A 21,835-nucleotide genomic window follows, 5' to 3' on the forward strand; every position below is an offset into this window, starting at 1 on the left:
ACCCAAACAGTTCTTCCTGCCCCACATCCAAAATGAGAAAGAGAAGATGTCCTGCTGGTCCCCGCATCTCAGCGTGCCCTCTACCACAAGCCTGGTCCAGGCTTGAGCTGTGAGCCTGGATCTTTCCCAGCTTCACAGATGGGGCAACAGTAGGAGCCAGTTCCACTGTCTGGGGTCCCACCGAAAACCCACCAGGGCTACCTCGCTAAAGTCCCAGCTTCCCGGGGTGGCTTCTTTTGCAGCCAGCTTAATGGGTCTGAAAGCAAGGCCAACGGCCGTGCTGTGGTAGTAAGAATATCCCTGAGGAATAAAGACACTGCCAACTGGGTTTATGTTTCAAGACGTCTGTCCTCACCCTTGACCAACAGATCACAGACAGGGAAATAGGCCAGGACCAGGTCCGGGACCGGGTGGAGTTGAGACATCAATGGGAGGCCGCCTTGTCTAGAAACTGGAGAGTCCTCCCACCAGACCAGGATCTTCTGGGTTCACTTGAGGAGCTAGAGATTTGGGGGCAGGCTGGGGCTTGCTCAGCATTCATTGCACACAGTTGTTTAAAATATAACCATCATATATATATTTTATATATAATATATAAAGAGGAATTGAAGTGAGCCACCCCAAAGAAAAAGCTATATTTTATAAATATTTCTGTAACTCCCGCATCCCAAAGGAGAGGGGAAAGAAAAATAAAAATTTACAACCCAAGTTAGTGGTTCCATGTGGTGGGCACAGGGTCCCAAAGAACATTCTGGGAGGCTGGTCTTTCTGGCCTTGAAAGGTCAAACGCACACAGTCCTACCCATCCCTGCCCTGGCTTTTTGGAGCAGCCTGGAAGGCAACATGTGGGCACTCAGGCCCCAGGCTGCCAGGTTATTTTTAATCCTATCGGTTTCCTTTGATGCCCCGGCCCTCCCAGGGCGACCAGGCCTCCTGTTCCCGGTGGCTTCCAAATGGAGTCACAGCACAAGCCTCCTCCCACGCCTGGCATCTGGGATCGGCAGGGAAGTCCACGGGGTCTCCAGGTCCTTCAGTGGGTCCTCGGGGGGATCGGCACCCCTGCGCAGGGGCAAAGCGCGCGCAGCCTCACTTGCAGACGTAGCGCTCCACGGTGCGTTCACACCTGCGGCAGGTGACGTAGCAGCACCAGTGGTACTTGCAGTGACACCGCTCCACCACGCGGTCCGTGTAGGGGTTATAGCCGCGCCCACAGCACATGAGGTCGCAGCTGTCACTGCCGTTGGAGGTTTTGTTGCACTGCCTGGGGGTGGGAACGAGAGGTCAGTGAGCGTCGTCACCACCAGCACCTGCCTCTCCCTGCCAAGCAGCCTGCACCCTGGCCATTGTGGCTGGCCCAGCCCTGCAAGAAGTGGGATCAGTTTGAGGGGAAACCGAGGCTTTCCTCCCTGCTAACTTCCCTGTGTTTACAATAAGCTCTGATGGAACTGTTGGGGCTATTTTACTTCCTGAGTTGTCTGGTTTCCTTTTGTTTTTCTGCTTCTTCTTCTTCTAAATACTAGAAGAACTCTCAAACCAATACCTATTAATCCTGACTTCATATTTAATCCTTAGAAAAATGTGTGTATGTAGTATATGTGTGGTAGTAGTCCGTATGCACAAATGTGTGCATGTATTTATTTGGAGGCAGAGGTCCACATTGAATGTCTGTCTATCTGTCTGTCTGTCTGTCTGTCTGTCTACCTACCTATCTACCTACCTACCTACATATTGAGAAAGAATCCCTCACTGAACCCAGAGCCCAGGGATCTGCTTGGCAAGACTGGTCAGTGAGTTCCGGGGCACCTTCCTATCCCTCCATCATCAACCTCACTGTTAGGGTTCTAGATTTATGCTGTCACGCAAGTGGTAGGGATATAAACTCAGATCGTCACCTGTGGCAGGTGAGGGGAGGTTCAAGAGAGGGTTTCTCTGTGTGACAGCCCTGGCTGGCTGTCCTGGAACCAGTTCGGTAGACTGACCGGGCTGGCCTCAAACTCACAGAGTTCGGCCTGTCTGTCCTCCCAAGTGCTGGGATTAAAGGTGTGCCACCACCGCCAGACTGATCCTAAAACTTACAAGGCAGGTACCTTTACCAATTGCACCTCCTCCCCAGACCCCTCCCTTTATAATTAATCTTTAATTAAGCTGTAATGGAGGTGAGTGTCATTTTCACAATCAAAAAACTCAGGAGACATTCTGCAACACTGAGAACAGCCCAGGAGGCCAGCTGGGCCTGGGCACTTGGGTCTGCTGAGTGCAGGCATGCAGGTGTCTAAGAGAGCCCGCAGTGGCAATGACACCTCCCCAGAGGCATTCCGCACCCTTCTGTTTGTGAAGCAGATGCAATGCATGGTAGCAGCTGCTCTCACTGGAATGAGGGACACGCAAAAGTTCTCTCTCTTAACACTGGTGCCAAGGCTACTGCTCAACCTCCTCCCCTAAGCTATGGCAGGAGGTGAGGAGCCAGGAAGGTCCATCCGCCTGCCTGATAAAGAGGCAGCTATTCAGGTGAACTGTCCATTGGGTGAGCGCTAAGGAGGGACTTGTCTGAGGGATACAGTTGGGGACAGAACAGCAGAGGGCTGAGGAGACAGGGTGCTAACCCACAGCCTATGGGCAGAGTCTTCGCTGGTACAAGGCAGGCAGAGTCTTCTGTGATTCTCTGCTCACTCCAAGTCCTCTAGGGCCCTGTGCCCAGCCCCTGTGTGTTACAGATTCAACTCCCCTTCTCAGCCGCTCACACTCACCCTGCCGCTTCAAAGCCGACTCACGCTCCTTCCTGTCTCCTTTGCCTGACCCACTCCATCTCCACCCTGCCCACCCCCTCAATCTGGCCTCCAGATGGGAGCCTGGGCCTCTTCCTCACAGAGCCCCGGCCCATAGGGACAGAGCCCCAAACCGGCCCTCCCCTCTCACAGGCAAGACCGTGGGCTGCGGAGGAAGCAGAAGCTGGCCGGGCACCAACTATGTGCCAGACATGTTCCCAGACACCCGCTCTCTGCTTCGTATTTCCCTAACCTTGTGAGCACCAGCTTCGTGGAATGCTGTGAGCAGCTCCTTAATAAAAGAGTTCCCCGGCCGTGTACCTCGGGGAAACTCGGTTTAATCAAATCCTTAGCTGAGGCTCCCTCAAGCCTTGGGGATGGCCAGCTAGCTGCCCAGGTGCCTCTGATCATAGAACTTTCTTCCCTAGGTTCTCAGGAACCCTCTCTGCGAAAGCAGCCACTAGTTTCGTAACAGCCCCACCAGGCACACAGTCACGGTCCCCTTCCTTGTCTTTCCTGTCTCCCTATTCAGAGCCAGGGTTGGGCCAGCTATGGAGACCCCAGGCCCAACCTACATAGTCCCCAGGGGACACGGGAGGACTAGAGTCTGCCAGGCGGGCACTTATCAGGGGACAGTTCATCCGCTCTGCTTTGGGTACTTTCTCGGCTGCATTAGGTTGGATGCTGCCTGCACCTCTCCTGTGCCTCTCAGTTCCTCCTTTGTCCAACCAGCAGGAGGGGCATTTATCCTTCACCTGTCCGTGGGACATCCACTGAGCTCCTGTTTCTGTTGGGCAGCTCTTCCTAGTCCCTGTCATACAGTACTGCCCCTGTTACCTCCCATCTAGGAAGAAGGTGGGGCCATCAGCCTCTATCCCCAAGTCCCCTCGGTCTCCCTGGAACCTCCTCCCGACACTGGGCAAGGACTCTACTCTCCAAGTGCTGAGTCACCACTGTGCTTGGCCCAGCCCTGAGTGCGGCGTGGGTGTAGGTGGCAGGGCACCTACCTGTCTTGGGTCCCGTGGGATCCCACTTTCTCATTCTTCATACAGAAGTCCGGGGAGCTCTGTAGATACACCAGTTCTGAGTCCTTCACAGGTCTGATATCCAGGTCCTTGGGCACCAAGTGCTTGCGGGTGCCCATAGGCCGGTGCACCACCTTCGTGGCCGACAGGTAGCGGGTCTTGAGGTCAGCAGCCACATCCCGCAGTTCTTGCAGCCCCTTCCAACAGGTGCGGATGGAGCAGGAGCCAGACACTCCATGACATTTACACTTGGTTTCCAGGGAGGCACGCAGAGCCTGTGGACAGGCGGGGTGTCGGCGGGATGTCGGCGGGATGGCCAGAACCCCTCCCTGGCCTGTCAGGGCTCTGGCTCCCCTGGGATTCATGCCTGGGGATTCTTGGGGGTTCATGTCCCACTGGATCCTCAAGGGATGGAGCATTTGGCACTAAAGTCGGGGGGTGGGGGTCATGCTTCCACTCCAGGGCAGCTGAGAGGGGTAGGCAGGAAGAGTGGCATTCGCAGATATACACTCAGCACAAATGTCCTAACACAGCTGCCACAGCCCATCCGGGAGACCCACTCTTTGCCCTGCCCTCGACAGGAAGGCGTGGATATGCCATGTCTGACCCCCAAGTTTGCAGTAAGAAGATTGCGGGGCTGGGATTTGAACCTACATCTGACAGTGATTCCAAAAGCTGACTTTCAGTTGTTCCACGCCTTCTCTCTCCCACAAAACCAGGACTTACTAGAGGCTTGCCCAAAGAGCAGCAAGAAAAGCAAGAAGGAAGGCAGCTGGGGAAGGATGGTGAGACAGGAAGAAGACAGTATGGGGGTGCACCTCTTTCTGGACCCACTCACAGCTGCCAGGTGACTGTCACCACCCAGCATCTCTGCTCTGAAGTCTGAAGCTGGCATGCTGCTGCTCCCTGGATGAGTGTTGTAAGGGTTAAATGAGCCGTACCAAGGGGTGTGTGGGTTATAACAGTTTAAATCAATATTGGCTCTGAACATGCAGTTTAAATCAGAGCTGTGGGGGAAACTGGAAACCCCTGGGCCAGGCCGTTAGGCAGGATCCAGCCCTGGACTGAGAAACGACTCTCCCCCCAAGTCTTCCTTGGGCCTCATTTTCCTGTTGGTGTCTGAGGGTCAGAGGTCAAACACCTTCTAAGGACCTTTCTGTTTGGCTCTTCAAACCCCTGCTCACAGGACACTTCCCTCTCCCTTGTCCTGCAAGGGTCATGGGTCACCTGTACTCACACCCTGCATCACGTGGCTGAGGAAACTGAGGCGAAGATTGGCTTGGCCTTGCTCCAGTCCCTCAGTCAGTCAGTGAGTTGGTGGGTAGCTAGGCAAAGTGTCAGGGACCATCCTTATCATTGCAACAGGAAATGGAGACTCCGAAAGCATACTAGGTATAAAATCTGGAACTTGCTAGAAGCCTAGGAGGGAGAAGAAGGAGGCACAGGCACCAGGGACAGAGCCTTGAAGCTCGGATCCTTGAATTGGGTCAGAAAAGGTCTGGACACTCAAGGGCAGGTGCTAAATTGCCTGGTTCTGATGTCATTTAATTCTCACACAGCCCTGTACTACAGGGAACAGCATTCGCCGATAGCAGGTGGCTCTAAGAACAGACTGATGTGTCCTGAGATGGAAACTAAGTATCCTCTTGCACTGCACTTGAGTTTCGGGGTAGGGAGGGAGGGCGGGAAGCAACCCAGCTGGAGGCTGAGCTAGGTAAAAGCTCTCTGGGTTCCCACAATGGGGACAGTCCCAGGGCTGGGAGGCAGGAGCTCCTGGCTAGTGTGATCTGATCTCAGTTTTCCCAGACTGTCCAAGGATAACCTGGACATTCAAGGGTCACCAGGGACAGGTGAAGGTGGGTGGGTTTGCACAGATTCGACTTCCTCAGACCATGTGTTCCTGACTGAGCCACCAGGGCTAAACCATGTGAGAGATTCCTTCTGCTACATAGGACACTCTTCCTGGGGCCTTCCCCTATCGGTGAGAAAGGGACAACAGAACCTTCTGGGGGTTGTTCTGGGATCCCAGGAGGGAAAGAATAGAGCAGGGAACGCATGGTCACACCACAGATTGGTCACACCACAATTTATCGTTCAGAAGTAAAGGTGATGGCCGCGGACCCCGAAGACCTAAGCTGGATCCCTAGAACCCAGTGGGAGAGAACCAACTCTCCCAAGTTGTACTCTCACCTAAAACACACACACACACACACACGCACACACGCACGCACACGCATATACATACATGTAAAAGTTTAATTTGGTTCATTCATTCCCACACTTGCCCAGTCTTTTGGGTAGTAAGCGAGAAACAGGGAGACACTGGTAGCAGATGCTGGGGAAACCATGTTCTCAAGGCAGCATAGAATACCCCTCCCCATTACAAAGAGGGGGTGTAGTGTAAAGTCTGTGGTCCAGCCCCCTCCCTGTCCTTAGGGAAGGCTGAGGAACTTGCAGGAGGGCCCACCCTGCTTTACAGTTGGGAAGGAACCAGGCCAGAGAGGAAGTAAGTCACCCTGCAGGAAGTCAGGGCCAGCGCCAAGGGCAGAACTCAGAGCTCTGGGCTCCCAGCTCATTGTTCCCTCTGCTTGGAGCAACCCAGGGAGGAGAAGGGGCAGGCGAGCCTGAACTCTAGAGAGGGGAGAGCAGCAGGGTCCCAATCCATCCCCTCTCCCACACCCTCATGGGGCCCACCATGGGGCGGGCCCTTCTCCAGCCAGTGGCCCAGGCACACCCTCTGGGGCAGGTGGGGGGTGGTTACCTGTCTCCCCACTTCACTGTTGTGTAGACGCATCAGTTTATTGGCTTGGGATCCCGTTTTTTTCACCTTCATAGGAGCATCGGAAAACTTGGCCCCCATGAGGAGCCCGTAGCTGAGGTTGTCCGCACATCCTCCCCAGCGGTTCCCGGGCCCGGGTGGCTCACCTGGGACAGGGCCGCAAGAGCAGCCGGGCAGGTCGCCAGAGGTGCAGGCCCGGGCGATGGTGTGGCTGATGGTGGCGGCCGACAGGGCATACACGAAGGCTGATTCCCGGGTACCTGTGGGAGAGGTGAGGGTTAGCGGGGCCTTGGCCTGAGGTCATCTTACTCCACCCTTACAGAGGACAACACAGAGGGACCCAGCTGTCCCCAGAGCAGTGCAGAAGGACTGGCAAGGGCTACCAGCCTGCTAGTCACAGGGTGCTTTACGTAAGCAAGAACCTCAGCCCCCTAAGCCCTGGTGGAAATTCAGGACTAAGAGTCAATTTAGAAACCCAGTCTTTGCGAGAGAATCTCACTGTTAAGATGAGACCATCCTGGTCATGTGTTCTTAGAGCAGGAGGGAACTTGGGATGCACAGACACAGATGGGGGCACCACATGACATATGGGCTGCTTGTCACGGACCTCGAGTACTGCAGAATACCCACAGCCACCAGGAGCTTCCCGGGACCCAGGGAGACAGCATAGCCCTGCTGAGAACTCATTCACAGACTCGCGGCTTCTGCCAGGCTGCTTTGGAGCTATCTTACTGCCACAGCCTCTCAAGCAGTGGGATTACAGTCTGGGCGCTACTCACAGCTGGGGACAGGACATGTCCATCGTTTGAAGGCAGCCAGTATGCAGGACAAGGACACTGTGACAGAGCCCCAGGAATGAGCCACTGGGGTCCCACTCCATTCCAGGCCGTCCTGGTCCCACATCTGAATCCTGGCCCTGTCTCATAACTAGCAGTTACCACCCCTACAGAACCTCAATTTCCTTAACTGTAGAGCCCACCTGACAAGCCTTCCCTGGTGTTCCGACATCTCAGCAAGGCGGGCGTAAGGACTGATCTGAGACCCTGTGATGCCTGGATGCTTGACAAAGCGGTTGTGTGGGGCATTAGCCTGTGTGCACTCAGGTTCCCTCCTGGAAGCCTGCTTCAAAGCTATCTGCTGCTGCCCAGACTACTTTGTGCAACAAAGCAGTTCCTGCCAACCAGGTTTGCCTAGGTCCACCTGTCTGCCCAGGGGCGGGCTATCCACCAGTCTCCTTATATTGACATGGCTTTCAGAACAGCAGGGAGCCACCTTGGTGCAGTCTATGGCAATATCCTTCCTTCATCCGTGCATTATAGCACATGTGTGTCCCGAAGCGTTATTCGGGCCAATGTATGTGCTGATATATTCACCCATTAATATTTATTCATTCCGCAGTTAGTGCCTGAAACCCATATCTATGAATGACTCATCCGCTCAAGCGTCCGCCCAGCCATGGCTTATCCATCTGTGTAACCATCCATCTTGTCGCTCATCCGTCCACCCATGAATCCACGCACCTATCCAAACACACAGAGCTTCCGCTGGGATCCTCCCGCCACAGCAGCGCGGCGCCCCACAGCCCATACCTCTCTCCAGGTCAAGCAGGTAGTTGGGGGCGAGCTCGATGGAGGAGCAGTTCCAGCGCATGTCGGCGAAGGCCCTGCGGCAGGCCTTCATGGCCTCCCGCGCCGCGTGCACGATGGTGCGCATGAGCTCCAGGTTGCTGCGGCAGAGCTGCACCTGCGCAGACACCAGGCCCTCCAGCTGCTTGCAGTGTTGCGTCTGATTGAGCGCGAGAGCTGCTGGCGTCTTGGACAGTGCTCTGCATACCCCGAAAACCACCAAATGGAAAAAAGACAAGGTGTGAGGGGCGTTTGGTCCGCAGGTCAGTTCTCCCCGCGGACAGACTCAGAATTATTTTTGCCAAGAGTCACGTGGCAGAGCAACGGTTTGCTTGCCCTAGCCCAACCACCTGCTATTTGGACATAACACTATCTCTCTCTGGGCCTCACACCCTAATCCTAACAGAGAATCACATCCTTTATCCCGCCTGAATCGTATAATTGCTTTAGGAATAGACATGTCTGCAGTCTGCAAAAACACTTCCAGCCACTGCCTCAGACCTCCTGGCCATGAGTTACTAAGCTCCTTCCCTTCATTCAGCACCGGTAGCTGTGTGCCAGAACCAGGGCTGGAGTCTCGTAATAATTACACGTGCTATTAATTAGACCCTTACGCTATTGCACACTGTGCGTTAAGAGCTTTACACCATTACTGCGTGCGATTCTACCACACCACTGATCACCGTAGTAAAGTCCACACCCGTGCAAAGGATTGCTCGTCAACAACTCAAGGACACTGAAGTTTAGGGCCATCCAGAATTTTAAAAAATTCAGTGCCTAGTCCAGACATTCAAGGATCACTGGTCCCCTCTGGTCTTCAGGAACATTTAGTCTAAGGACCCGTCAGCAATGACACAGAAAGGCCCCAGACATTCAGCTCCTAGACAGCCTAGGGAAAGGCACACGCTTGAGACACTGCTGTGTGACTTGGACAAATCACCTAACCTCTCTGGGCCTCATGGCCCTCAGTTGCAGCAATGATCTACTTCAAAAGAAAACAGGGAGGCTTAAATAAGATAATGTGCTCATGTCAGGCATAGAGACACATGCCTGTGATCCTAGACTTGGTAGCCTCAGCTCATTGCCAAGGAAGTCTTAGATCCAAAGGAGTGAAGAGACTGAATTTCCTCCATGTTGGCAGACGAGAGTGTACTGCTCTTCCTTTTTGAACAGCCGCAAAGTCCTGGCGAAGGCCAAATGAGGTAATTTTTGATAAGTTGGTTTCTTTCTGCCTGTTTGCCACACTCCACCCACCATATAACTCCCTCTGCTCCTACCCCATACAGAAACAGAATATAGCCACAGGAAGCAGACCCCTGAAGGCAGAAGGCCCGGCCTGGCGTTTGTGGTTAGGATGCCTTACCTAGCCTAGGATCAGAGGTGAGTGTCCTAAGCCATGTTCTTCCCTTCGAAACTGGCCCACACCAGTCCAAACCATGAGAGGGAACAATGGCTTCCAGGCCTAAGCAGATCCTTTTGGTCCGGTGGTATCACCTGTGAAGTCCACCTGTGTGGACTCAGACTGCAGAGGCAAATGGTCCCTGTGTGGATCTGCCTCTCCTCAGCACACCGCAGCAGCTGTCCACAGCCCAGGAGTCCAGCTTTCCCAACATGGCCAGCAAGGCTTACCTGCTTCCTAACAAGCTGTCAGGGCCTGGGTGGGTATGACCCACAACTCCATTCTCCCTACTCGCTTTGCTGGGTCTTTTGTGTTTTCTATGGTTAAAATGGAAGGTTTCCATGGGCCAGAGGCACACAATGCATGCAAGCCCATGTCTTCTTGGCTTTACCCTAGGCTCACCTAAAAGTAGGGTGCCAGCCAAGAAGTGGGATGCTGATGGAGCCCTTCCTGATGAGCAGTACAGGCAGCTCCTGAGGGTTGAAGCTACTCTCAGGTACAGTGCCCAGTGCTCCCCAGTACCTGGGGCTAACTAGTGGGGAAATCTGGGGGGACTCTGCTTCCCTAGCTCCATCTCCCCTCTGAAGTCCCCAGGCATTTGCCTACCCCACGCCTGGCTAACAGTATTTTATCTATGAGGATACCTCCCAGAGGGCTAACTCAGCAGGATACTTTGAAACTCTTTCCAGGGGGCAGGTAGAGTGTAGCCAGACCACTGTTGGGGACAGAGGGACACGGGCATCCATGGGACCCCCAGAAGCAGCTGGCACAGTAATACACCTACTGCTCCACCCCCCAAGCATTGCGAGGGCTTCCCAGGCATCCGCTGATTAGCGGTAATGACCTGAGTGAGTGAGCCCCCTTGGGGAGGCAATCAGGACTAAGGCAGAGGCGGGGGAGCCACCATGGCCAGCTCGCAGGCAGGTCTGGTTCAGAAGAGCCCTAATTGGAAACATTTCAGTTTATCTGGAGTGGGGATGTGGGGGGAGAGGATGCAGGAGGGGACAAAAGGGAACCGAGAGTTCACTGGGGAGTCTATGCCATGGGTTGGGGGGGGGACTTCTCTCATTCAGGAGTTGGGGTTCTCCGGCTTCAAGTTCTGGCGAGGCTACTTATTAACCATGTGACCCAGGTGAGTCACTGCCAGTGCCCAGCCTCAGTTTCCCAGTTTATAGTATTCAATGCTCATAGTTCTGTGGGTGAAGGTGTTTTCCAGTGATGCAGCTGGGAAGCTCCTTCCACTCCTCGAGAGCCACAGTCTTCCATCCCCTATCCACTGGGCCTATCTCCAGGTCTATTGATCCTCCCACCCTAAGGTCCTAAGGGGGCCATTCCCTCCTCACACCATGGGGCTTCTTTCCTGGCTAGTCAGTCACTGAGGGGGTCTTCCTGGGGTTGCCAGTAGCCCTGTGTCCAGACAGTTCTGTGGTACCTGACTGAAATAAGGCCACTTTACAGAAGAAGTCTTCCTTATGGACCTATCTTTCACAGCCTCGAGTGCCCTGGACCAAGGCCTCTTGCTGTCTTTCTGCAGTCTGGATCTCACAATGCTAAGTGAAAACAAACTACCCTCAGAGTTACCTTGGGCACAAGACTCCAAAGAACTCAGAAGCACACCCAGAGTTGGCCTGACAGGGGCTTGGGGCCTGATATCAAAAGCTTCACTCAGAAAATGAGGAGACCCTGGTCAAGGATACGGCATGCCTCAGGGTCCTCAGAGTTAGCCAGTGAAAGTAGTCCTTTGGTTATGTTTCTGTGGACCCTGCTGACCCCAGGAAGGTGGGAGAGCCTATTCCCTAAACCTATTTAACAAACATGCTACCAGGCTTTGGGCTGTCCTGGCCTACATCCCAGACTGTTAACCATGAAGCAGAAAAAATATCTAGGCCAACTAAGCAAGGTCAGCCCTTCTCTGTGCTTCTATCTGGCTCCCAGGAATGGCCTTGGGGAGCTTTTCCCTAGGTGATGCGTTGGAACTCCTCAGTGATTTGCTAGGTCTAAGAACCAGGGCTTTTGAGGATACCTGGTTAGGTTGAGGTTGAAGCTACCAGCGCCTAGGAGAGTCCCAGGGAATGCAGGGCTGACTTCCTCCTAGAAACTTGTCTTAGGATCTTAGTGCCTTGATGAACAAGGCCAACTCCTTTCCTATTTTTCACAGATGGGTGAAGGGCATTGGATGAAGAGCAGGAAGTCTATAAGCTAAAGATCCAACCCTGCCTAGCAGACTGCCTAGACCTCAGAGACCCCTGCTCCACCCCGTATTCACGGGACCATCCTCCCTTAAGGAGGGCCCTGACTGGTTGCCTTGCTCAGACACTTGCTAGCCAGAGTGGAAAGGAGCGTCCAAAGACTGCCAACCCATAGGAGAGAGAGCCGGACTTGTCCACTTCTGTATGCAACAACAGAGGCAGAGCCCAGCTAGAAGCTAGACCTCACAGACCCCAGGCCAGGATTCCAACAGAGCTGAGGAGCCGAGGTACAGAGAGGCTGAAGTCTTGCCCAAGGTCTGCCTGGCAGAAGGTGACCACTCCAGCTAAGCACAGATTCCAAGGCTGGCACTCTCTACCCCACTTCACAGCAGCTGCATGCCTTCTAGAGCCTCTTCAGGCTCTTCCTAGAGAGGACCTGCCCTTGCTGAGTAGCAGGTTCAGCGAGGTCAGCTGCTCTGAGGACAGCTTCCAAGGGCCCCTCAGCTGGCCCCGGGGTCTTTCCTTCCCCTCCTCCCCCAGAGGGGACAAAAGGCTCACACCTGCTCCCCCCCCCCCACAAACTCATCATGATTTGCCCCACCTCTGGCTTTGGAGGTAGTGCCCTCCCTCAAGACTCTCAGCATGTCTCTAGGCAGTCAAGTTCTGACCCTGCTCCCCTCTCCCCCATACCACCTGTTTATGCCGTCCATCCCAGAAGCCCACCAGGTGGGCACCTCAGGTCACCGAGCCACATCTGGTTTCAGTGCCTGTGTCAAATGTCCCTTTCATCTCCGAGTCACTTTCCAAGCCCAAGCACATGGTCCCCAGGACAGCTGGCCCTGAGTCCCCACCCCCACTGCACAACAGTCCCGAGACTTCCTTCTACCAACGGCCCAACTGAAAGCCCTGCTCCGCTCCTCATCTGCTATAAAACTGTTTAAGAACCTCCAAGCGCCAGGCAGTGGTGGTGCACGCCTTTAATCCCAGCACTCGGGAGGCAGAAGCAGGAGGATCTTTGTGAGTTTGAGGCCAGGCTGGTCTACAAGACCTAGTTCCAGGACAGGCTCCAAAGCTACAGAGAAAGCCTGTCTCTAAAAACAAAACAAACAAACAAACAAACAAAAAGAACCTCCAAAGTCTTCCTCTCCTCCTGCTCAGGGAAACTGAACACACAGCATAGGTTGGAAGATGGAAACAAATTGTGGGTTTGTGGAAAACAGCATGCAACACACAGCAAGACTGCATCTGTGTGAACAATTGCTGATGCCTACTACTTCCCTGAGGGGGAGAATCCTGGGTCTCACAGGCCCTTTTATATATATGTATAAATTATATAAATATATATGTATGCATATATATTTAATTTTAAGACAGAGTCTCACTCCATTGCTCAAGCTGGCTTTCAACTCATCTGTAGCCCAGGTAGGTGTTGAATCTGTGATCCTCCTGCCTCAGCTTCTTCAGTAACTGAGACTACTGGCCTGTGCCACCCAGCCTGGTTCTACTATCCTTACGCTTCCCTTCCCCTCCCAAGTCTTTCCTTCCCTGTCTTCCACCTCCAGCAATTATCAACCATTATCACAGTTTAGCTCCTGAGCCCTCTGCTTGGGTTCTGATCTCAACCTCACTGTCACTGAGAACCAGCATGTGACCCTTGTGGCAGTTACTTAGCCTCTCTGTCCCTTCACTTCCTGATTGTGAACCAACTCCTCTCACAAGAGTGCTAACAAATCCGACAGAGGCCCACAACTCTCAGAGCAGTGACAGGACGCTACCTGCAAGGCACTGTGCACCCCCACCCCTGCAACCCCAGCAAGAAGGGTCAGGGGATGCTCCTGCCTCTGTCCATGCTCTCCTCCTGGGACATGTGCTTCACATTCCATTGCTGCCCATTAAGTCCTCCCTGGGGGCACATCTTGAAGGCAGACACTGAGCTGTCCCATTGAGTCAGGGCTTAGACTTTGGGGTGGAGCTAAACTGGGTGTTGCTCCCAGCCAACTCCCCAACCCCCACCCAGCACGTGCCAGCTTGGGACTGAAGGTATCACATACATCCTAGAACCTCAATATTCTCTTTGTAGGACAGGGAAAGAGGGACAAGAGCGTTGGCCCCAGGGCTCTTTATGAGCAAAATGAGTCACCCAGGCCTGGTTCTCAGCCATGAAGTAAGACCCATGCACCTTTCAGCAAATGCCTTTCTATTCTCCCTCACCTCCTGGTCTGAAAAACAGTGGTGGTGCTCTCGATGGCTTGTGTCCTGCCTGCGGCAAGAATGAGCAAGCGTGCTTAGGAGCAGCAGGAGGAGGTGGGAGGAGGAGACCCACAGGGCAGACCACCTCTCTTGAAAGCCAGAAGACATGGGGATGGGATTCCTCTTGAATTATTTAATCAATAACTCAGCACCAGAAAGGTTGGACCGGTGACCTCAAGACTGTTTTCCCAGAGGTCCAGTGTCCTATCTTCCAGCTAATCCATGGACTCTCTTCAGGAGCCATAATCTACCCCTTGTTTTTTCTGCAGGCTCCCTACACATGACCCAAGTAAGGAAAGACTTAACACATCCATCCGTTCTGGACTCTCCCCACCCTGGTGCTGTCCTCTGGGAGTCTCCTCCACAGCACCCACGTGTAGAACTCCCCACTTCTGCGCCTGAAAATGGCAAGCTGTGGGAAATCTCTGTAACCCACATGGGTAACCCAAGCAGGCAGCCCCCCTTCTGAACTCCCAAGCCCCCACTCCTAAAGCGCTTGGAAAGTTATTTACAGTTTGGGCTTATCTCTCCCAGCCCAGGGGCAGCTCCTTCGGGAAGGGACTGCTTTTCCCTCAACCCCACTCTTTCTCCGCTGCCTCTAGCAGGCACCACAGGAGAAGCAGCCACTTCACTGGGAAACCAAGGGGGGAAATTGCCTCCAGCGACCATTAATCCCGACAGGACACCCTGCACGTGTGCTCACAGCCTCTGGCAGTTCAGGAGCTCCCCAGGGAGCCTCTTATCTGATACCAGAGAGCCAGTACTAACTATCCTTCTGGCTGACGAGCACACGGAGGCCCCAGGAGGTAGAGCTAGGTTGACACTTCTCCCAAGGTCGCCAGGTGGAGGGGTCAAAAGTGTCTTTGCAGACCTTTCAGGGGGCTGACGATCCCGAGCTGCCCCTTGTGTTCCGCACTGAGTAGACCCTCTGGATTGTGCCCCTTGGTGAGAATCTTTCCGAAGTCCCTTCCTGGCCTTTGCGCAAGCCTGGCCTGGATGAGAAAATCCCCTCATTCACTTCGCAAGACCAGAGAGGGTAAGAACGGTATTCCACAAAGGAGGTGGCCGAAGCTTAAGAATCAATGGTCCCCAACATCCAAACCAACTTGGCCTCGCAGATTTTGGTGCGCTCACCCAGCCTCTCCAGCCGCTCTCCCCATGGCCCATTGGAGTGAAGGCAGGGTCCTACTTACAGCCACTTGATGCCATAGCACACGCCAGTGTGGAGCGCCAGGGCGAAGAGCAGAGCCTCGCAGACCTGCGGCCGCGCCCTCATCGTCGCGCGCGCCCGGCGCTCTCGGGGGTCGCACCCTGCCGGAGCCCCGCCGAAGTCTGCCGTCTGCAGGCCACCACTGCCGGTCCTGCGCGCACGCCGCCTGCAGTCGGGAAGAGCGGGGTGGCGGGTTAAGGCGGTGCGCTGGCCGGGAGGCGTTTTATTCAAATTACAAAGGAGGGGTCGAGCCGGGGAGGCCCAGCAAAGCAGGCGTCCGCTCCCGCCCCGTACCGCCCGAGACCCGCCGGCGTCAGGCTCGGATTAGGTGAGAACAGAGAGCGCGGCCGAGGGCGTGTCTCCCAGGCCGGATCCAGAGCTATACCTCCCAGGAAGGACAGGGTGCCGCAGAACGGAGGTGCTCGGGGAGACCCAGAAGAGAACCTGGAGAGGACCACAAGCCGCAGGCAACACCCGCCCAAAACGCACACTGACAAACTGATGAAAGCGACCCCGCAAAAAGAGGAACGAGGGTGCTGGGCCAAGGCAGCTGATTCGGGAAGGGATTCAGGCTATTAGAATCCACGATATTGATTATTAGTTATTGCAGCTTTAGTGATTCTATGTTTCACCCCCAGTTTCCCTTTTGCTGAGAAGTCTCCTAGTGTGATCGCCTTTACTCCTCCTAGTCCTGGGATCAGTATTATCACCCCCTCCATCTCAGTCGAGGAAACCAGAGTTCAGAGATGGGAAAACGACCCGGTTGGTGCTGGACTGTTCAGCTATCTCGTCTACCTGTGCCTCGCGGGTCAGGTTAGGGAGAAAACAGACTTGTCTCCTTTTGGCACCTACTTTTCAGTATGGGAAAGGGAAATTGGAAACCGGAACGGTGGTGGATGCTCTTTACACACTGAGGACTCTGGAGAGGCTGAAGCGCCCCTTCAGACATCCCACTTGAGCGTCCTGATGGGGACTAGGTAGCGCCAGAGCTCCTTAGCGGAGCTGGGACGCTCCAGACCTGCAAGAGGTTGCTTGGGACCGCCAGGCGGCGAGCTAGGGCCGCGGAGGAGCCGCTACCCCGCCCGCTTGCACACTGCGGAGCTGCTTTCTGAGGCTTGCCCCCCTCATCATTCTCACCTCATTAACTCCCTTCCCGGCTTCTCCCAAATTTACCAACACCTGGCGTTCGCCCCGAATATGAACAGCCCTTCTCCCCTTCCAAGGAGCAAAGACAAAGGGATTCCTCGCTAAAGGGTCTACAGAGTCTGAAGAAGGAGGTGCCAGACTTGGGGGAAGTGCTGGCGTGGAGGTCGCTGGAACAGGGAAGAGCGGTTTTCATCTGGCTCTGTGAGCTTGGGCAAACCCTCAACCACCCCAGCCTTAGTTTTCCCTTTTATAAAAACAAAGAACTGGATTTCAGCTTCCTGATCTTCGTCTAATCCTCTTCTGTCTGTATCCACTATAACGCATACCTGTGTAGCCTGTACACATGTATGTGTTTTGTACATGTGTGAGTGCGCGCGCGCGCGCGCACACACACACACACACTGGGATTTGAGACGTCATAGTTTTCTGGGGCCTTCTGGCAGAATCAAGAGGAATCCAAGTAGAAAACCTTGAAATACTTTCCCCCTCCCGTCCTCCACAGAGTCCCCCAGGTCCGAAGTGCTTGGCACAAATGAGTCTAGGCTGGGATCTCAGGGGAATTTTTGGTGCAGTCCGACTCCTCCTCCCATCTCTTCGGTATCCAAATCTTTCCCTCGCTATTGAAAGTTTACACACTTCCCCAAACCAGAAAAGTATTTGCAGGATCGTGGCAGAGGTGGGGGTGGGCTCAAAACCCCGTCGTTGTCTCTTTGTTCCCTCCGTAAATGTAGGATCGCCGAAGGCGCCCAGAATTCCTGAGTGGGAAGCGAAGGGCAAGGGCTGGTTTCAGAAGGAAGCTCAAGGACTTACAGCGAGGAGTCAGTGTCCAGCTCAGCTCTCCTAGTGAGCGGAGGGGTGACCCTGAGTGCACAGCAGACAGGTACCCAGGCCTCCAGCTACTCCCTGCTCTTCCCAGCAGCTCCAGCGGCCCTAGACTTCCTCCGCCACTACGGCGCTTTGCTGAGGAAGCACCTTTGGGCCTGTGCCTCTGGATCCTGACATTATTCTTGTCCTGCCTAAGAAGGTCCAGGCCAGCAATGCGAGCCGCTGGGTCACCCTCTCAGCTTGCGCCCTGAGGGTCAGAGCGCTTTCGACTTGGGGAGTCCCCAGCCCGCCAGGGGGCGCTAAGCCTGGGTTCGAAGAAAGATCTGCCCCGGCCTCACACAGTGGGACTTCGGGCAAGTCCCCTCCTTTTTCTGGGTTCTAATGTTCCAGTCTTGGATGAAGTGCAGAGTGACTTCCCTCTTGGCCCTGGTTATCTCATAAGACTTGTTTTGGTTAGCCCTGAACAGACTACGCAACCTCTTACTTCAGCCTGGGCTCCTAGCCTGCGTTGGGGACAGTCTCATAAAGGGCCCGCGAAAAACAGCGGTGCTTATAGATAAAGAGAGAGTAATCCTTTCTTCTTCTTCTTGGACAATGAGTCCAGGCTACTTAGCTTGCAGCAGTCGGAGGAACGAGCCTCCCGGGGTTGTGCAAATGCTGGACACCAAAGGCACTTTAGCCCTGGCTGCCAACAGGTGGTCCTAAGGCTTGGGGCTGTTGAGAGCTCAAGAAATTTCACTTTAGGTAGCCTCCCCGCTTGGCCTAACCGGCAAGGATTTGCCAAACCTCTCCCAACCCCAATGTGCCATACTGGCCCAGGATTTGGTGCTGTGCGCAGGGACAATTTCCGCACCAGTATAACGCTCAAGCAGGACGCTCTGGAAGCGTGGCCGCGAAGCTCTAAAAACGGAAAGGGTGAGACAGGGACTCCGAGCTACAGCTTCAAGGTTACCTGCGAGGTTGCGTGAGACCCGGCCTTAAGCTCAGCCGAGATTCTATGTTGCGCCAGGTCACTGCGGAGACGCGGTGTTTGGAAAGTAGGAAAGGGAGAGTGTGGAACTCTTGCCACCCGCTGGAGCCGGATTCTGCGTTCCCAAAGACCGTGAGGGACATGGAGGCACCTCAGTGCCACGCGTGGAAGGTATTGGGCTGGTGGAACTCAGCCAGATGTTCGGAGAGGGAGCGGCTCCAGATGTGACGCGGAGCTGGGGCAGGACTCTCCTCACTACCCCCCAACCTGGAGCTTAGGTCGGTAAACAAATTCACCCCACCCCTTCCCAGTTGCCTCTAGGTGCCCTTATTACCACCCGGAGAGCCCCACCTCCGGCTCTGGTGGGAGCTGCGGACTTCTCGGCTTTTTGCTCCCCCCCCCCTCCGCCTCCTCACACACACACCCTCTGTCGCAGTATCCAAATCCCCCACCCCCGGGATGGCTCGGGCGTGACCTCATCAACCCGCAGACTGCGAGGGAGGGGACCGAGTCCTGGGATGGGGGACAAATCGAAAGAGCTGGGGAAAACTGAAGGAACCGTACAGCCAACCCATCCGGTGACCACCCCCTCCCCCCAGTCCCCTGGTCCCCGAGTCATTCTATCAGCTGTGGTCCGCCAAGCGGAGTTACTCGGAACGCTGCAAGAAGAGAGGTGAGGAAAAGAGCAACGAAGGCCACTTTGGTTTGCTTCCCCAGAGAGTAGGTGCCCAATAGTGAGGTCTCTTGCGTTCAGTCGCCCCTCTCCCTACCCTAGCGGATCCCACCCCACGGCCACTGCTCACCTTCGGGGTACTCTCGTGGAGCTTCCGGCCGCCCTCGGGAACTGGGAATGCGGCCCCGGCCTGCGGGAGCAGCGAGGACAGTCTCTGCCAGACGCCGCACAGCAGGGCGCAAGGGATCCTGGCACTCGGGGAGCTGAAGCCGGCAGCTCTTGGCTATGCTCGTCTCTCTGGCTTGCGCTCACGGTTCTACCGAGTTCTCCAGTCTCCCTGAATGATCTGCGGCGTCCGCCCGCCCGCCCAAGCGCTTTATAAGGCGCGGACCGCCGCTTTGATCCGCCCACGTCAGCGCGCCGAATCCCCACCCGGTGGCTCGCGCGGGGCGGGGGCGGGGTCCATATGACGCCTCGGACCCGCGGCGCCCGCCCGGCGCTCCGGGACACTTCGCACCCTATTGCAGTATGGAAGGGAACTTGCTCTCCACAGACAGTGTTGAAAGCGTGCCTGCTCTGTGCCAGCGGAGCGCCGGGCGCACGAAAGGCCCACCTCGAAAACTTGAAATAACCAGCTAAGATCCTAAACCAGCCAGAGGGTCTATCTTGGGTCTCAGTGAGGAGCCCGGTGTCACAAAGCGCTCTTGCTGCAGGCTTTGGAGATCCTGAGCCCGGTGCTTCTGCCGTAGCCCTGATCCTGGGACCAACTTTCTAGGCATCTCAGAAGGGCGCTCGCTTCTAGGAGGTGCTAGGGCTCTGCTATGAAGTGCATTGTAAACAGTCTTAGACTCCGGCTTGATTGTAGAGGAGTCTTGTGGGCAACTCCACCCAGTGGTCCGTAGGGGCTGGGTACCAGCGGAGGACCAGATTTCAGAAACGAAATGGCCCTGGAGAGGACTTCCCCTGAGATGTAACCCTGTCTCCCAAGCTGTCTGTTAGACTTTTCCAACTCTTTGTAGCTGCAAGTGAAATGTTGTTCACAGGTTTCACCGGGGTAACACACATGCATATTCAAACACACGCCTAAAAGTGTGTGTGGTGTGCCCACAATCCATAATGGCCCTGAAACCTTCTAGTCCAACTAGCCGTCTTGCACACTGGGCTGGGACAAACCATCACAATGGTTACAAACATACTCTCAGGAGATACCTGGACACATCCCATGCCCACTTGCTCAGTAGCCCATGGGTGTGGAGTAGTCATACACATGCCATTAGATTGGCACTCAACACAGACTGCCCTCAAACCGTTCATGCACAAACATACAAGTTTCCACACACGGTGAGAACACATATACAGTTCCCAGGCATGCAGCAGCAAACACACACACACACACACACACACACACACACACACACACACACACACTACATACACAAACAAGAAGTCAGCCCCATTTTAAAGAGTGGAATGGCAGTGGGGGCTTTGGATGGGGTGTTCAGGTGCTGGGGGGAGAATAAGGTGGGATACAAACGCCTCCAAGGGCTCAAGTGTTCGAAGCTCCCCCACAGTCAGAGCAGGTCCGGGTGGCCTCTGTCTGCTCCGAGAGGCAAATCAACAGTCCCCAAACTTCTGCTGTGATATTTTGGGGCTTCCAGCTGAAATGGAAACAGAGACTAATTATGAATCACAGGATATATCTGGGGTTCCATCCCAACCCAACCCTGGAGCTACACCGTAACACCTGTGGATCACCCAGGATTTGAGGATAAACTGGGCTGCAGAGGTGGTACCTATTGTAAGATGAAGGACAGAAAAATAGACTTGGGGTTCTAGCAGGATTTCCCTGGTTCTGTTTTGAGCTGTGTGACCTTGAGTAAGTTGTTTAAATGTCCCTGTACTTAGCTGTCTTGCCCATAAGACAGGAATAATAGAACCCCATATAACCATCTATACTCTCTAGTCAGGATTAACACCCCAGACTTGAAAGCTAAGGCTCAAAAGGACGTTGCTGGAAAGCCTGGAGCTAATACCAGACCCAGACATCCCCTGCCCAGGGTCCGTATAGCAGGGCCTGTGGTAAGCAGGTGGGAGGGGTAGACTCCCTGGACTCCCCGGGACTGAAGGAGGCTAGGAGTTAATTCTAGGACTCCTGTGGCCTCACTGTGGCCCCTCCTAACTGCGCCTCTCTACCTGGTGGGTGGAGAACAGGGCACAGCTCAGGTGGGACATTTTGCTATAGGTGGGGTGGAGAAGTGATAAGGTAAAGATGCCAAGGGCTTGAATTGAGAGTCAGAGGGATCTGGACCCAGCCTAACCCCCTGCTCCCCAGTCTCTAATCGCTAAAATAAGGAACATTCTAGAAGAGGCTCCTCTGGCTCTCCTTGGGAGAAGGTTGCTTGTCATCTTCAGCACTCATTAACCTTTTACCTACTTTTTCCATCACCTTTCTCTAACTTTCCCCAAGAGTCCTTCTCCGCCAGGCCTGTGCTGGACACCGAGGGCTTAGGCTTTAATTCAGTGGAGACAAGACTGCCACCCCGGCACGGCAGAGCAGGAGAGGGGTTCACACTCTTGCTGCTGGGAGCACTCACTCACCCTGCCCTTCTCAGTCACCAGGGAGATACCAACTACCTGGTCAGCCAAGGTAGCATTTCAGAGGGTGTCCTTCTTGTCACACTTTTCCAGCCCCACCTTGCATGTGCCTTACCCAGGGAGTCACTAACTGAAGTTCTTTCTGTCATGCTGAACCCCCGCTACCACTGGTCCCCTCTACTCACTTCTGCTTCCTTCCCTGAAGGCTAAAGTCTTGGTGGAGATGGTGGGGGCCAGATGGCTGCTTCCAGGAACCCCCAGGTAGGGGCCAGGAGAGCCAGTTACAGTGAACTCAGCACTGGTTTGCTCTGAGATAGGCAGTTTGCTCTCTCTGAGCCGCACCCGGGGGTGAGAGTTGAGCTAGGTAACCTCCAGAGTCCTCTG

General features: G+C 54.7%; 1 protein-coding gene across 2 annotated transcripts; it reads right to left on the bottom strand.

Annotated features, from left to right (window-relative positions):
• Positions 1 to 550: 550 nt before the first annotated feature.
• Wnt11 (Wnt family member 11) lies at positions 551 to 19,259 on the bottom strand. 2 transcript variants are annotated; one of them, XM_048435072.3, is made up of 6 exons: positions 18,987 to 19,259; positions 15,226 to 15,408; positions 8,159 to 8,394; positions 6,552 to 6,829; positions 3,773 to 4,065; positions 551 to 1,261 (listed from the first exon to the last, which is right to left on the bottom strand). In XM_048435072.3, exons 2-6 carry the CDS (start codon positions 15,306 to 15,308, stop codon positions 1,087 to 1,089), a joined length of 1,065 nt encoding a protein of 354 aa, XP_048291029.1. In that variant the 5' UTR covers positions 15,309 to 15,408; positions 18,987 to 19,259; the 3' UTR covers positions 551 to 1,086. The 2 variants fall into 2 exon arrangements, with proteins under 2 accessions (XP_048291029.1, XP_085539072.1); XM_085682946.2 differs by lacking the exons at positions 15,226 to 15,408; positions 18,987 to 19,259 and having other exon boundaries at positions 6,716 to 6,829; positions 8,159 to 8,296.
• Positions 19,260 to 21,835: the final 2,576 nt, after the last annotated feature.

The sequence above is a fragment of the Myodes glareolus genome, chromosome 24, assembly GCF_982192425.1.
Source record: "Myodes glareolus chromosome 24, mMyoGla1.1, whole genome shotgun sequence".
NCBI lineage: Eukaryota > Metazoa > Chordata > Mammalia > Rodentia > Cricetidae > Myodes > Myodes glareolus.